The sequence below is a fragment of the Chironomus tepperi genome, unplaced genomic scaffold, assembly GCF_022539635.2.
Source record: "Chironomus tepperi strain 1889 unplaced genomic scaffold, CSIRO-AGI_Ctep_v1 contig_123, whole genome shotgun sequence".
In the NCBI taxonomy this organism is placed as follows: Eukaryota; Metazoa; Arthropoda; class Insecta; order Diptera; family Chironomidae; genus Chironomus; species Chironomus tepperi.
Window position 1 is genome coordinate 565,024 of NW_027226245.1, and position 17,638 is coordinate 582,661.

The following is a 17,638-nucleotide window of genomic DNA, read 5'->3' on the forward strand; positions in this document are numbered from 1 at the left end:
GTGTGCTACAATAGACTGGTTGTTAAGTAGAAAAAATTGTGAATTGGATTCAATATGATAAGTCCTTGTGATAGTTTTGTGGGGAATTGTTGAGAATATTGATCAAAAAAATTACAGCGTGATCTTTTAGATACGATTCTAAATGTCATAAGGTCTTTAATAATTGCTTATGTAATTGAGGTGTCTGAGGAGAGTAAGGGAGGGAGAGGAACCATGTATAGGCGAAACTGCCAGTGCGAGAGTAGAGTCTCTGTGGCCGAGTGGTTATGCAACAGATCAAAAATCTGTGTCATCCTTCTTTTGAGTACGTGGGTTCGATTCCCACGAGAAATCGATCTCTCAAGCATTACATAGAGTGTGGTCGTCGATATGACATGGATTCATACAATACTGACATCAATGCAGTTACCAAGCAACATTAGAAGCAATTTTTGCTCAGATCTTGATATTTTCTGGTCTAAAGGCTATAAAAACTAGTCAAAATCGATACTTCACTAATAAAATTTCAAAACTGCTCACAATCAAGGCTCACAATCAAGACGGTTACGATAAGGAGCACTTAGGACTCAATTCGAAGCATGATTCCACTCTATCCTCCAAAAAATCTGTCAAAATTCCTCTCCACCCAAAAAAATCCTTAAAAAATCAATACGAATCATCATAAGATTCTAAATATAACAAACGCGATTATTATTCAAATCTTTTTTCATACATACTCATTAAAAATTGTTAAATTTTACGTTTGTGTGTGCACCTCCAAACGATAAACGGAAAGTCAACCGAGGGGGAGAAAAAAATGGCATTGTTGAGACTTAAAGCAAGCAAACGCATGTATTAAATTTAATGCAATAAATAAAATTGAATAACATTAAGGGAATACTTAAGTTATAAAATTAAATTACAAAGAAGAGGAGAAATGTCGATGAGTTTCGTTGTAAGTTAAGGTTCTATATTCCTATCATTCACTAGAGTTTCCATTGAAAAAAATTACAGTAGAAAACTTCGTAAGTATAGCCATAAACTTTTACATTTATTTTCAATTTACGAAAAAAAAAATATTTTTTTTTTCAGTTGGTGTATTTTGACGGAAAAGTACATTTGGAAAAGGTTTTTGACTTTGTTTGTTTCCTTCCTAATAATTGTACTGACGTTCACTTCATCTTCTTTACTACTCACTCAATGTTTGTACATTTTTCTCATGGCAATTAATTAGGTATTAAGAGACCCCTCGAGGGCGAGAATTAATTCATTTGTGGAATGAAAAATTATGAAAAATTGCTTTTCAACATCAACGGTGAAATTGGGGAATTGGAAATGGAAAGGATGAAATTTACTTTTGGAAAGATTATTAAATGTATAATGCAATTGAAATAGTGAACAAATTACAAAAGTCAATTTAGAAAATGAATAATTCAGTTCCCGACCTACAAAATGAGATATAGAAGAACCAGGTCATTTTCCGACCCACAAAACAAGATCCAGTATCCAGAATATAAGTCACTTCTCAGAATTGCTAATTAAAAAAACGGAGTCCGGCACTAAGCCAGAGTCATGGCGGCAGGGGGGGTATTTAGTCAAAATCCGCCATTAGGACGACGTGATTCTGGTATAGTACTGGATTCAAACTAAATTCAGTACATAGAATCAGAGTCACGCTAGCCATGAGCCTGATTTTTGATTCATTAACTAACTTGTGCTATTCGGGGATGCATTTTGAGCTTGTAATTCCATCCTTAGGATACATAATTTTCATACAATATAAATTAAAGTGCACCCATGCAGCTTAAGACCACCAACATCAAAATATTATCATAAAATCATCAATAATTGCTCCTTACTCAGATTTTTTACTTTACCCTTCAATTATTTATCAATCAGTTTACAAAAAAGTGACATTTGGTAGTACTTATTTACTTACAACCTTACTATCATATCAATAAAAGGGATTTTTCTGTTCAAAGCTTTACTAAATATAAAATGATTCTAAATAATATGCTATTTATGAATCAGTTTCACAGTCATTGTCAAGGAAACATTTCATGTATTTTCTTCTTATTTTAACTTTAATTGAGATCCATTCAGTATGAAATTCAACTCAATTAGCAGTCACATTGAACTCATAAATGCGATTTCAATGACGAGTTGTTGAACTTTAAGGATGTTTATGATGATATTCGGGAGAATTTTTAAAAATAGAATCTTGAAAATTTTGTTAAAGTTCAAGTCATTTGAATTGAAGATCCAGATGAAGATTTTTTTCAAGATTTTTATGAATTATCTGAAAGATTTTTCTACTTTTTGGGAATTTTTGAAGTTTTCTGTCAAAATGATGCTTAACAATGAGCATACTTACTCATGAGTGTTGAGTCTTATGATTATATTCAATACAGAGCTCGAAGTGGACGCAGATTTGAGATTGAAAATTCAACTCGACATCATATAATTTTGAGTAGACTTTTAGCTCTGACTCAATCATTTTAATTAACCATACTCAATTTTATGAGCACATTCATGCATATTTTCATCTGTCCGGAGATTGAATTAAATTTTATGTCCGGTAGTGCCCTCAAAACTCAGCCATCTACACTTCAGAATGAATATACAAATGTAGGCGTAGGAAAGCAGCCAAATTTTGAATTAGCTGTTGTCTTGGGATAGGTCAGAAATGTTTCAAAATTATTTCAGCTTTTAAATTTCATTCATTTCACTTTAATAATAATAAAAAAAAATTCTTTAAATTTCTGGGTACGCAAAATGTTTTCTTCTTTTTTTCCAAAAAGTTTGTTTTGCATTTTTCCACCTTTTTTGATGCCATGTGGGCAGATTTTTAAAGATTAGCGAGGCAAATTAAATCCAAATGGATTTTTTAAAAACATTTTTGAGTTGAATGTGGATGTGCAGACAGGCTTTAAATTGAAGAAATAAGGAACATTTTGCGTTGCATAGAAATTTGTATTTTTGTAGAATATTTTGTGATTTTTAAGAATTTTGTAAGGGAACACAAAGTCAAATAAAATGTAAATTTTAAGCTATAAATAGAACTTCTCGAATATGCATCAAAACTATAATTCCTATAAAAATATTCACAAATTAACCGCTTGATTTGCTTAATTCAATAAAATCATAATTTCATATTTTTTGGGCAATCAATTGATTTCAACTCGCATTTGAATTCGTAGTATGAACGGAAATTCCATTTCATGCTATTTGATTTCTTCCATAGTTTCTGTGTACTTTAAAGAAATTTTATGTCCATCGATTGAGAACATTCCGATTCGTATAAAAAAAGGAGTCGTTTTCTTTAAAAGAAATAAATGCACAATTGTACCATAAATTATGCTGCTATAAAGAAGAATGTACACAATAAAGGCAAAAGAAATGTCTCGACATTTTAACTCCCATCGACATTGTTTACCTTTACCTGTTTTCCTTCTTTTTTATTTTTCTAACTTAAAGAAAAGTTAAAATAATGAGTCACAATTTATACAATACAATCCGATATCCATAACCTTCATGAATATCAAGGTTGTACGAACATTATCATTACGGTTATGAATAAAAAGGCCTGACCTTATTTAAATACTTTTCTCTGTTTCGCTAATTAAGACAATAAGCTCAATTGTCTGAATATATTGTCATTAAGTGGCAGTCACAGATAAGTGTAGTACAATTCATTTAAATTAATTTTCAGACATTTAGTACACTCAGATTCGTTAATTCGCAGAGTTGGAGATTGTGAAAATGACTTTTGTGATGAGATTTAAAACTTAATTGAAAGGATCACGAAGGGCTTGCTGTCGACTCAAATTTTGAAAGGAAAAGTCAACTTAAGTCGAATTTACTCCATTCAAAATCCAAATCGACTTCGATTTTGGGCATAAGTCATGATAAATCGGAAAATTGTGTCCTGAGACCAGTCTAACAATGATTTCAAGTCGGATTTGCCAAAATTCGGTTTCAGGTTAAAAATGCTGACTTAAGGACATCATTTTCTGTTTTTCACGTCTTGTGGCATTTCAAGCCTAATTTTTCAAATTTGTTGATTAAACTCATCGATTTTATTTCGATTAATTGACTTTAACATTAAAAAAATCAACATTGCAAATTTAATCAAATTTTAAATACCAATGAATCGCAATTTCAAGGCTTCTCTCCAGCCTTTCTGTATCAGCCTTAATTATCATGGCATTTACCTTTCTAAGAAAAAAAATCTGTTTCTGTATTTTGTAAATATCATGAAGCAATTTTCTAATGTTAAGTTGAAAAGTTTGATTCAAAAGTTATGAATATTCGAAAAGTTCAATGGAGAATAATTGGAGGCGTTAAACAATGTTAAATAATGCGTTTATGCGTTAATAATATTTTTATGAATTGAAATAATTTTGAGAAATCAAAAATAAACTTTTTTAAGTTGTTTTAAAGGACTCAGCGCGTGTTCAAAAATCTCTTATTTTTTGATATGCGTATTTATTTTATTTTGAGTATTTTTAGGTAATTTAGGTAGGATAGCCCTTGTGTGAAGGGTGGCAACCCCTCAACCAGATTGGTGATGCTTACATCCGACCATTTTCAAAATCAACTTGTACAGAAAAAGCAACAAAAACAGGTTTTGATCTAAATTTAAAAAACATTTTCCCAGAATGACGAGTATCACAATTTTTCATCCTTCCTAAAAAATCATGACGATTCCAAAGAATCTCCATTACCTTCTGAAAAATGTCAAAAAATCTCTTCCTCACTCTGTATTTCAGCAGAAATAAAATTCTTCTTATTTCACACCGAATAAAAAAAAATTAATTTTATCTCAATTTTTTTGATCTCACCAAAAGTTCCCTCCGTTTATTACAAAAGTAACAAAGACAGAGTCTACGTATATAATTTTTTTATCGAGCAGTGAGCTCACACGCAGTCGATTTAATTCAATTAAATTTTAATTACTCGCTCTGACTGATACAGTCATCATTTCAATTTTTTGTTGTTTATTTCCAATGGGGAAGAGTACCACACAGTGGAATATGCTGTGAAGCATGTTTTGATATAAAACCGTTTACTATGATAAAGAAATAATTAAAAGTAAAAAAAAAAAGAGACAGTCAAAAAATAAAACGATGAGCAAGACGTGATGAAATACAATTTGTAAGCCAATTAATCGACTCACTGCTTGCTAGATGAGATGGTGACTCAAAGCGAAGAAGTTTTCTTTCTTTTATAAGTCTCTTTTTTTTTGTCTGATCGTTCATTTGAGATGCGAAATAAATTGAATGAAATGACTACTTTGGGGCCAATGAGTGAGAAAAAAAGAAAAGAATGAAAGAAAAGACAGAATAAAAAAAATTGCACGAAGGAGAAAAAATTGGACATGAAAGGAGAAGAACGTTTAATGATTTTAAATGTTTACTGCTAAAAGCAGCTTTTACCGTTTCAATTAGGATTATAACCTTTCCCTCTACTCGCCCTAAAGCGTGCCAGCATGAGAAAAATAAAAAAAGAAAGCATTTTGTGCTTTTAATTGAATTTTACAAATTCGAAAAGCTTAAAATCATTTCAACATGAGAATGCTTTTTTCGCATTAAATGACATTGGATATTTGCATAGTGAGGTGGGTGGAGTTGGTTGGAGGACGAGAGAAAAAATAAATTTTTGGCATCATGCACACAAATACTTAACAGCAAAAAAAGTGTTACTTTCAGTGCTTCTGTTGCTGCTGTTGGATACGTGCTTGCCATTTGAGATTTAGTCCAAAAAAAGTGTCTTGCAAAAACTAGTAGAAAAAGTTTATTTTGATGAAAATTAAGAAATGATAGGATGAGGGAATTAGTGGATATTGGTCGTAATGTCCATTGATTGGGTTCAGAATATCGAATAATACTTCTGAGACGAATAAGGTTGAATAATGCTAATTGAGTTGTAAGTTATGATCAAGAATCATTCGGGAGCGTTCAGAAATTACGTAAGGCTCAAGGGGAGGAAGTTAAAGGAATTTTGGGTTTAGTGTAAGAATGCATTGCGCGTCCGTTTTTAAATGGTACCAATAGAAAGCTCCTGACCGTACCAACGATACCAAACTCCGAACGATATCTTACAAATATGCTATCGAAGTTCTAAGATGACTTTTTCATATTGATCAAAGCAAAAAGTCAGAAAGTGTCTGTTTTCGTGAAGATCAAATCGTTTAATGCAATTAAAATGCGCTTTTATAGTCACAAACTATCTCCATCCTCCCTAGCTTATCCTTTCAGAAGCTAAAAGCTAACACCAAAATAACTTTTTTTGTACTATTTTCGCCTCTCTATTTTTGACGTTGCTAAAAATTCTATTCACAGCTCTCTCACAATATGAAGTGAAAAACTTTTCATTCGTCGATTAAATTTACGAAAAATTTTTTTTAAAAATTTCATTAAGCCACTTAAGGATTGCAATATTTGCTACACAGCTCTCTTTCTCATTCCGTTTTATGTTTCAAATGAGAGAATGCACAGCAGAATTGTTGGGTTTCAGAATAATTTATATATAAAAAATATACAGTAACAACAGCAGCAGGAGCTGAAGATATACTCATTTACAGTTCATGAAAATGTTCCGAGTATACGGGGTAAAAGCTGAAACGATGTGGGTATTTTGGTTTTTATAACGTCCAAGGAGAACTTTTTTTATTTTCAGTTTGACTGGAGAAGTAAAAAAAAAACTTTTCAGTGAAAATTAGCAGAAATGTGATCAAACTTACTTATGTGCTGACTCTAGACTTGCTGTTGTACAGAATTAATTAATTGATAAGTTTTTTAAGGGCATGAAGTCTGGAATTTATTTCTCTTAATTACTCATGAGTTGGGGAATTTAATTTTAAATGGTCAAGGTTTATCGGTTTTTTTTAATTACGCTCTCACAGTAGTCATTTAATCTCATTTACAATGAACTATAAAGCGAATCAGGTCAAATGAATTGATAACTTTAAAATAAAATGTAAATAATTTTATTTTTTGCAAAATTAATACAGCTCCATGACAATTGATTGTTCGAGTGATTGTGATACGGAAGCTTGATTGTGATACGGACATGTTGATTACTCAGTGGTGGGGGAAATTATTTGTGTCACGGGACACATTGGTGGTAGGACATGGTTCATGTCTTTTTCAAAAAATCAGTGACACACTAATGTGGCGCGACACATAGGTTGCCTACGACTTTGATATCCAGTTGGGAATTATAGCAAATATCTCTCAATAACCCTTGCCATATCCATTCTAAAATATCTCAATCCCTCATCAAAATTCATAAAAATCTATAAAAGTTTTTAAAGTCAATATTGTACGGTCCATATAACCGCACCGTATCCCAACCTTATCAATCGAACAACTCAGCAATTATTCTTCAAACTCAATTGAATTTTTTTTCCATTCAATATAAAAACAATTCGACTCGTCAGCTTAATGAACAGTTGTCAAAACATTCAGTTTTATTAAAACAATTTACAGAAAAAAAAAATAATATTTTTTTGCATCTCTAAGTTGTGCAATGTTTGACGTTATGAAATGAAAAATATTATTTTTATGCATTTGCCTTTTATTTATTTTACGATAAAAAAAGGAAATTAATTCCCAACTTGTGTTAAACAGTCGTTGAGAGAGAAATAAAAAATTTTTTTACTCCTTTCTGTTTGGAGAAAAAAGGCAAAAAAAAAAGTTTTGAGAACGAGAAGCAGACTGACTGTGTTGAAAGAGCCATTCTTCATATTTTTTTTTTGCGTTTGCACTCAATTAACCTTATTATTACGTTAGGGCATGTTGAGGTCATTAAATCAAATACGGCTACTTAATTAACATCCGTTCGTCGTCGTCTGTTAACCCGTAAAAATAGCTTAACGTTCGACATCTATACTCACTTCATAATCTCATATTATATAGTAATTTGTGTTATGTTCCTTGGATAAAATTTGTCGGATTTTTTTTCCTTCTTTACTTTCCCTTTAGAGGGCGGATTTTTTTTAGGAATTTTTCTGATTACATATCAGAGTGTTAATAGAAATTAAATTGTTTTGAGACAAATGTTGCGTGTCTGTGGAAAATTAATTGAGTTCTTTTCTGGTGAATTAGTATTATTTTTCAATGGGCGTTATTTTGAGGTTTTTGTGGATCTGTCTAGTTGATTAAATGATTTTATGGTCATTGATTTTAATTGATATTGAAATATTCTGAGTTGACGAGCTGATTTGAATTAGATTGAATTGGAATTTGAGAATTTAATTGAGTAATTAAATTTGATTCTAGCTATTTAGGCAGTTTACAGTCATTTCAATCAAAGTGAGATATGAGTGAAGTTGAAATCAGGAATTGGCAAGAGGAAGCCAGCGATAAAGCAAACTTCAGAGTTATACATTTGATATTGATAATTGTTAGAAGGCAGATAGCGATTGAGCCAACTCCAGAAGTCAACTAAGAGGGAATATGGATCACAGTTTACTTGTCCGAATACTGAAGGTATTAAGTAAGTTAGTCAGCGGTAAAGCTATCTTCAGGTGACATATTTGATAACTCATGGATAACAATTAGTCGGTCCGGTCAGCGAAGTATTTAAGGAAGCTCCAACGATAGAGCTTGCTTCAAGCAACATATGAGACGTCATGGATTACCAGTAGATCTGTTCGGTCAGCTAAGTGAGTAAGTACAGTGTAAAATATACTGAGATTTAGATTTATATCTTGAGACACAGATAGAAAAGTTGATATGCGCCCTCGTAAGGCTATGCTTCGTTCATTGTTTATTTTTGGTAATGGATCTAATTTTAGCTTGAAATTCTAAAGTATTCAATTTTAACAGAGTTTGAAAATGGAAAAGTCGACTCGACTCTATACAAATTCTAAGTCAAATTCGACTTCTGGTTTTAAATTCATCTGAGAGTTTTGATATATTTTGTCACTTTATATTAACAGGTACGAAGCTAAGCAACAGGTTAAAAGTCAAATTTCCAGACTCTCAAGCAATTCGAATATTCCTAAATCAAAGCAAACCTCAAAGAATATCCTCAAAAAGTAAAAATATTCCGAACAAATTTATTCCAAGGATCATTCCTTAATATTGAATGAATAAACTTACCAGGTATAATAAGGAGAAGTGTAATCAATATATTGGTTGTATCCATATTATTAGCTTGTAAATATATATATTTTTACTTCTTGTTATTTTTGATATCTTTATATACACTTTGATTTTGTCACTGAACCATGATAGCGTAGATACTTTTCATCCCTTTTAACTTCTTCTTCACCACATCAACAATTTCTTTTTTTCCTTCTTTTTCTATTCTTCTATTTTCTATGTGACTTTTTTTTTACAGGTTTTCTTATAACTTAAAAAAACTTTTTATATTAAAGAAACTTATTAGGAACTTTTTTTCTCTCTCTCGAGTGTGTATGTGTATTTTTTGTTTTCTACGCTTCAATGACTACTCTCTTTTATTTCCCAATTTCAAATATTTCGATTTCGATTCCTTTTGTTATTTCTTTAGGTTATTTTACTTTTTAACATTCACTCCGTATTGCATTTTATCAATGATTAATTCAACCGCAAAGTCGTTAGAACGTTTTGAGAATTTGTAAAGAAAAAGGTCTCTTCTTTCATTCTCTATGGTAAAATTTACAATTCTTGTGAGTTCTGCGATGTGAGTTTACCTATTTTCATGGTTAGAAAAATTTTCTTTTGTTTAGCGCATTTTATCTCGATTAGGATGTAATGAATTATAGTAAGGGGTCTGGTTGGGAATTTCGTGACCGAGGAAAATTTAATTTTAATTTTTAAATATTTTGTCATTAAATCCTTAACCAGCAAAATGTTTCACTTGCTTGTTGACATGAATTCTTATTACGTTGATTTTTTTTTGTGGAATTTTTAATTAAATATCCCTTTGATATGGAAATTAGACACACTATGGCGATTTTAACAACATCATTATAATTTACGGTGAATTCTCGTGGGATGTCAAGTGGTAGTATTCGCTGACAAACAAGCGAGAATATGACTTTATTTTAATTCTAATTTAGGATTTCATATTTATGGGAAATTTTATTAAAATTTTAAATGGATTGCAATTTGGGATTCTGAGAATTTTTTGGATAAGAATTTTTATCAGAGCTCGAAGTCGAATCAGATTTCATATAAAGTCGAGTCGACTTGAGTCGACAATATCATACAAAATCGATTTCAAATTCTGATTTTTATGAAAAAGAGAAATTTTGGTATGCATTAATCTCAAAAAATATCAATCTAAAATATTGAAATCACAGTAAAATCTATCTTGGTAACTTGATGTAATCATTAAAATTATCGAATATAAAATTTGAATCTTGTCTAAATTTTACCGAATTAATTTATTCATAAGGGATAATCCCAGGGTCAGACTTGGGTCAGACACTACAGTAATGCTATTCTGATACTTTTAATATACTTCTGAACTGCTTATTATTTCATAAAAATTGTCTGATTTAAATAAGCTACCGTGATTTAGATAAGTTTATAATTATATACTAGATCAGTAACTGTTAATTAAATGTGAAATTAAAATTCACTCACTTTCTCACTTTTTGGAAATTGAGGATAAATTTGACTAACCTAACCACTTTTACCAATTTTTAATTAAATTCTAAATTTCAATAAATTTCACGAATTAACTCATTCTAATAAAATATTGTTGCCTATAATTTTCCAATAATTAAAAACTGATCTTTATTTTTTTGTGTCTTATAGCTCGTGATTGACTCGAATTTCATATGGAATAAAGCCTACTTAAGTCAATTTTCCATACAAATTCCAAGTCGACTTCAAAATCTGGCCCTTAGTCAAAGCCGAAGATTAACTAACAAAATTGATTAAAACTGATCACAATTCCTGAAAATCCCCTCACTAAATCACAGAATTCCTTCCCCGAAAAACCCATAAAATTCCATTTCGAGAATAAATGCGCTAACATTTAACTAGCTCATAAGCATTTCAATACAAATTTTTTTTTTCTCTATTTCTTACAGAATACACACCGTTGTGTATGGTTAAGGGTTGAAGCTTATTGTTAGAGAAGAGGAGAAAAAAAAATTATATCGATTTCGTTAAATAATTTATTCGCTATATGGTTTAATGTACACACATGTGTTGCCTTTATTGAGCCTTCAACTCATCTATCAAGTTTCGAATATTAAAACTCACAGAACTTTTAATCAACTTGCTTTTTGCGTTCACTGTGGCTTTTTTTTGTTTCTTTTTTTTATTATTTTGATGAGAAATTAACGATTTCGTTCACATTTCACTTTCGTTTTTTTCTTCTTTCTTCTTTTTTTGTGCGTATTTTTTCACTCCTTTTTTACGTTCTATTCCATTCAAAATTGTTCAACTGTATTGTAATGGAATGTATGAATAATCACCTAATAATATGTAATGCGTTAATGTTAGTCCTTGTTATTTTCACAAATGCCGTGATCTTTTTTTTCGCTATTGCTGCCTCCGACAATTCAAATTACATCCGCCGCGCGCGATGAAATGAAATAATTACACGAAAAAAATAATGTGACTCTGTACTCGCTAATTATTAACGATAATTAATTAATTAGTGAAAATGTTGCACAATTATTTGTAGTTTGTGAGCTAATTTAATTAAATATGCAATTTATTTTCAATTTATTGTTCAAAAATTCTTCTTTTTAGAGATTATTAATTATTATCAAATATTAGTTTTTTTGACAGCACCAAACACGATTTGTGTCCAACGTTAAGAAGTGAAACGAACGAAAACTTTAACTTGACTGTCTCGCGCTAGAGCAAAATTTTGACTGAATTATATTTTTTCTGTATGTTTTTCTGCCAAAAGGCAGTCGAGAATCAAGCATGATAAAAGAAGTGAAATGAAGTTTCACAGTCAAATGTGTGTATTTTGTGCAACATGGGAGAGAGTCGTACATTTTCTCTCTCGCGTGTTGTAAAACATTGCTTGAATGTTTTATGATCAACATTCAACATTGAAGGATGATCAACAAGCATAACAAGTCGCCTTTTTTGTATATACTTCCTTTTTTTGATGTTGATATATAATTTTGCTTTAAAAAATGAATATACAGTGGAAAAAACGCTTGAGGCAAACACAAAACTAGATCATTGCGCTCATACATTGCATTATTGACTCAACTCTGTGTGAACACTCGTTTCCATATGAATGAATTAATGTTATATCAAGTCTTATTCATCTTTATCTTCATCATCATCAACAACATCCTCATCGTCGTTTGTTTTTAGTGGCTTTCTTTAAATCACTCTTGTGAAAAATTGTCTTATAGAAAAATTCTTAAGTTTTAAATAATGATAATGATGATAAGTAGTTGTGAGTGTAATTATGATTCAAGTACATTTGATATTTATATTATTTTCAGTGTTAGTTTATTAAGTTCTTGTGAAATTGAGAGTTATTTTGCAGATATCACGGAAATAAATGGGATGTATTCAGGAGGGAGGGTGGAAGGGTCAATACCCCTGCTTTCTGGCTATGTTCCTGACATACATCGAATAAACGTTTAGGATTAAGGATAATTAGGAAGTTAGGAAGGCTGCAGATCTGATTTGGTGGCTGATCAAACGTCAAATATTTCTCATGAACTAAGATGATTAACAATCAAATTAAAGCGAAAATCTCGCATCTCAACAAACAAATATCAATTTAGATTCCCAAATATTTAAGAAGATTATAAAATTCGCTAGAAAATCCAATCACTTTTCTCAAGAAAATTTCCAAGAATTTTCCAACTATAGCATAATTTACGAGCATCTTTATCTAGTATCCAAACAATTTTATGGTTGAAATTATGCGAATTAAATGTTTAAATAAGCATAACATTTATCTCAATAAATTATAATTTTCAAAAATCATTCTCAATTCCGCATAATCTGCATAATAAAATTTCAATTTTCTTTCCTATTTTCTCGCAAAAAATTTTTCCTATCGAAAATGGCAAACATTTTTTGACCCATAAAAATATTTTCATGTCATAAATTTTCACCAATTGAAAGCATTATTTTTTCTTTTCTTATCATAATCCACATCCTTTTACTCAGTTACTAAGTGGGTAAATAAGAAATTATACAATTTGGAGATAGTAAAAAGAAAAGAAAATTTAGAGATGAGATTTAAATTCATTAAGACCAAAAATAAAGTTTATTGCTTTGACATGGGGACGAGAATGAAAAAGGAAAAATGGCTTTCATAGGAAAGGAATTAAATGATGAAGAAATGATTGGGATTTAGACCATTAACTATAGGAAAAATCTTTTGCAACTCTTGATCCTTGTTGTTGCCTTTCATTATGAAATTGTCATCCTTTTTGTGCTGGAATATTTGGGGTGATGGGAAGGGTCATTAAGGCATTTTGTCGTTTGATTAGGTTTGTAGAGAATTTTTTCAAAATTCTCGGATATTTTTTTCTAATTTGTCTGATTTACTTCGTATGAGTCATGTTCTAAATCAGTGTTGTTCTCTTGAGCTTGTGGTACGACACAACAGTGTGCCGCGACACACCAATTTGAATGACATAACTCTAAATCAGTTAAACAACCTTTGATTTTTTGGGGGACATTTTGGCGGGTAGCTTCGACTAAAACCGCGGCTTTTCCAAAAATGTTTGGTCTAGTGTGTCGCGACACACAGGTTGCTCACCACTGCTTTACTAAGCTTATGTTACGTTGCAACAGTTGGCCGCGACACGACAGTTTGGACAACACTACCCTTAATCTACATCATAATACTTATTCATCTCCATTCCAGCCCCAATAAAGCAACAATTCCCCCCATACATGCGCCTATCAACCCTTCCCATCAACTGCATATCCACACTCACTTCCTTGATTCGTTCTTGATCAGTTTGCCTTCAAGTAGCACTAATATGACATGATAGCATCATGTGAAATATTTTCTGTGCTCCTTTTTGGCTTTCGGAATTTTTTAATATATACATTTTTTCTCTCCACGACTCCCTTCTTTTTTGCCTCCTTTCTTCATATCAAGTCAAGCATTTTATGTTTGTATGTATCATTGCTGAGAAAATGAGAGAGAAATGACGATGAAAATAAAGATTCTTGTGATGGGTATTGTAAAAAGGATGGCAATTTGCAATGATGAAAAATATGCTTCGCCGATTATTTCTTCATCCGGACAGCAGGAAAATGAAAAGAAGCAAAAAAAAAAACTTAAATTCATGAAAAAAAAGAATATTTTGTTCAACTGCTTCATCTTTCTGTTTTCGTTCTTGTTTATTAAGTTAATTGGATTAATTTTAATCAGCAAAAATTTAAAAGTCGTAAAAATGGTGAATAAAGAAGTGAAGAAAAAATATTCAGGCAACGACGTAGATGATGAGAAAAGGAAATTTCATTTTTTTTTTCTATTATATCCTCTTTCTTTCATGCTCTATATCTTTGGGGGGAATCTTTTAATTTCTATTCTCCTCGTGGAAAAGAAGAAACGAATGAGAAAAAAGAAGTCAGAAGACAGAAATAATTGTTAGTTTAAAAAGTTTAACTATAAGATGACGACTTAGGTGTATTTTGAGAGCTAAATGTTAGTAGTAATTAGTTTAGAGATAGACGAAATTTTAAGAGGTGAATTTCTTTGGTATTGTACTGCATAGCAGGAGATATGCGACTAGAAGTTGGTAACTTTTGAATGGCATATAATATTATTTTAAGGAACAAATATTAGCGAAGTGTATCTTCAATATTTTGAGTCAACTTTTAGCTCTTGGAAGCTTAGTTAAGTCACATACTAACAGAAACTACAAATTAAAACCAAGTTTGAGTGACTGGAGAGACTGAATTCACTAACAGGCAAAGAGAATGCTATTATGATGCAGAAAGACTACGGTGCCTAAGAACGGTCTCTTTGCCTGTCACGGAGGTCTGATTCCAAAGCTGACCAAATGTCAAGTGTATGCTTTCTCAAGTAGCAACCCCACAGTCAGACTAGGTATGATAAGTCTTAAAATTGACCAAAACAGTAAAGTACCAAGATTTAGGGTTAAGCTAAAGACCTAACAATTTTAATCCTCATTTTCCAACTAAAACAAACAGTCCAGAACACCATCCAGCCAGAAAAACTGAAAACACCATCAAAATCATATCAAGTCTGCCCCAAAGCAAATGAAAATAAAGACAAAAAAATATCCACAAAGAAAAATTAAACAGCAAGACCAATTTGCCTTCTATTTAGAAACGTAAGCTTTCCCTCGATTCGTTCATTTCTTCCTCGCACCCTCCATCATATAAATTGTTTGAAAGCGGTTTTAATGAGTTTAAGAGCCATTATTATCATCATTATAACATGACCTAGGTTTGTTTACTTCAAAAAAAATACAAAACAAAAAGCTCAACTTTAAGAATTAATGTACTTTAGTGGCGCACGTGTCGATTTGTACTTAAATTATGCTGTATTTTTTTTTTTTGCTCAACTCTCCGTCACCTGTAACCTTTCATTACTCATAACTTATACTTTCATTATGCACTGCACTCGCTACATTTTTCTTGCTATAAAAATGAATGATTTTTTTTTCTTTCTTTCTTTTTTTTTCATAAAAAGTCGTCTCGCATTGTACTTATTGTAGACGATATAGCCACTGTATATTATTAACAATGTGATACGTAAGGATGGTAAAAAGCGAAGGAATAACGTCGTCGACTGAATAAAATAATTATAATTACTAATAACTTTCAATTATGAACAGCAAAAGTTTTGCAATAATTTTAAAGCACATCGCTCGGGTGTTGAATATGTACAATAGTTTAGGGTGTGCAATAAATTTAATTAACAGCGAAATATTTTTTTTTTCTTCATTGGCACTTTTTGCCTCACTCCCTGTACTGCTCCCGTGTATGTGAGTATACTTCTTCAAAAAGTGCTAAAGGAACTCAGCAAGCTATTGTGCAAATATAATTTTCAACAGTGCCATAGAAACCACTTAAGTATGAGAATTTTCCTCTCACATTTTATTATTTTCTTTTAACTATGTGCCTTTTTTTTACTCGTTCAAGAATTCTTGAGCAGCCACTGCCAACAAGAAGTGTTGGAATCATGCTGTGACTGTTTAAAAAAAAGTTTTCGTTTTGAAATTGCCATTTACCGTCTCTTTGAAGTATGTGGAAGTGTGATGATGCTCTGTTTTGAGAGGAAAATGGGTCAATGCGCATTTTATTAAGGATGATTGGTCAGTTGAATGCTTTGGATTGTGTAGTATTTATGTTTATTGTGAATATTAAGATACACGGTTTGGATAGATGATAAATTGTAAATATTGAAGTTGCAGATAATTTAAAACGATAATCCAACCTCAAACACATCAGAACATTGCTTACTTACTTACTTCACTGGCTGTACAGATCAACTGTGATCCATGACCTCCCGCAGATGGCGCCTAAAGCTAGCTTTATCGTTTGTTTCTCATTGCTAATTCTTAATACCAAGTGCAATGCTGTTTCTATCGACAGAATCCTTCCAAGAACTCTTTATTCGTCCACGAGCTCTTTAATCATCAACAAAGTCAAATTTAAAGACCTTATTTAATGGAGCTTCTGCAGGTCTTCTAATAACATGTTACCCACATCGAAGCCTGTTCACTTTAACTCCAAACGTTATTAAATCAAATCCTCATTCAATAATTTCACATTCATATCCCAAACTGCCGATAAAATCTCCTAAATACTCGACATTAATGCAACTATAAAAAACCCTAACATCGAAGCTCATTACCGAATGATATTTGCAATGGCAAGGTAAAGATGATATGATACTTGAACTTTCTTTTTTCCAAGCCATGTTTGGGTAGGTAACTTTTTATTGTACATATTTGAACAAATACTCGAGCGATGCAAAAAAATATGAGAAGTTTCCTCATGCAACATAGACATTCGTTTCCAATGAAAATTGGTATTTAAACACAATTATCACACACAATGGTAGAATGAGAAAATGTGCACATACAGTGCAAGGACAAGAACAAGAAATATGAAAAGTTTTGTGCTAACAAAGTTGTGAGTGTTTAAGCAATAAATTATAATTTTTAGACAGTTTTGTAGTTTCAATGCTATGGGTACAATCATGAGACAACTATCATTATTATTCGATATGGATTTTATAGTTTGAACTAAATTGTGCACAATTATTATTATGATTATTGTGGATATTTGTTGGTTATAACTTTATAGAGAATTATTGTCTTTTTAATGGAATTTTCTCAAGTTGTGAGCGAGATTAAGTATTTTATTATAGAATTCTGAAGATATGAATATTTAAATAAATTCCAAAATCAGTTGCATTAGCACGTAATAAGCTTAAAATAATTTAATGCTCTTATCAACAAATCAAAATGAATTTTCTAAACTTTCCATCCAACCCACTTAAAATCATGAAAATCAAAACCCCCCACACATCATCAACGCTTAATGAATACTCAAATAATTTCTCAAAAAAAAAAAATTCATCAATCATTCTATATGAAGCTAATGCTAACATTTTTGGATAATCACGACTAAGACTGAATATTTACTTATTGAAGCTGTGATTATTTACATTGCGTGACATTGAGTTGATATGATAAAATCACTGTTAATTATCTTAAATGCTCAAT

The 17,638-nt window shown here is 31.2% G+C and overlaps 1 protein-coding gene across 5 annotated transcripts in view; it reads right to left on the reverse strand.

Moving 5' to 3' along the window:
* Positions 1-11,788, reverse strand: part of LOC139087513 (uncharacterized) — a 51,733-nt gene extending 39,945 nt beyond the window's left edge. For 2 of the 5 annotated variants that reach the window (XM_070636349.1, XM_070636345.1), the window contains exons 1-2: positions 11,131-11,788; positions 9,090-9,664 (exon numbers count right to left, since the gene is read on the reverse strand). In XM_070636349.1, the coding sequence (XP_070492450.1) occupies positions 9,090-9,135 (46 nt within the window). In that variant the 5' untranslated portion in view covers positions 9,136-9,664; positions 11,131-11,788. Of the gene's footprint in view, positions 1-9,089; positions 9,665-11,012 lie in introns of all 5 variants that reach the window. The other 3 variants (XM_070636348.1, XM_070636347.1, XM_070636346.1) reach the window with 3 other exon arrangements.
* Positions 11,789-17,638: the final 5,850 nt, after the last annotated feature.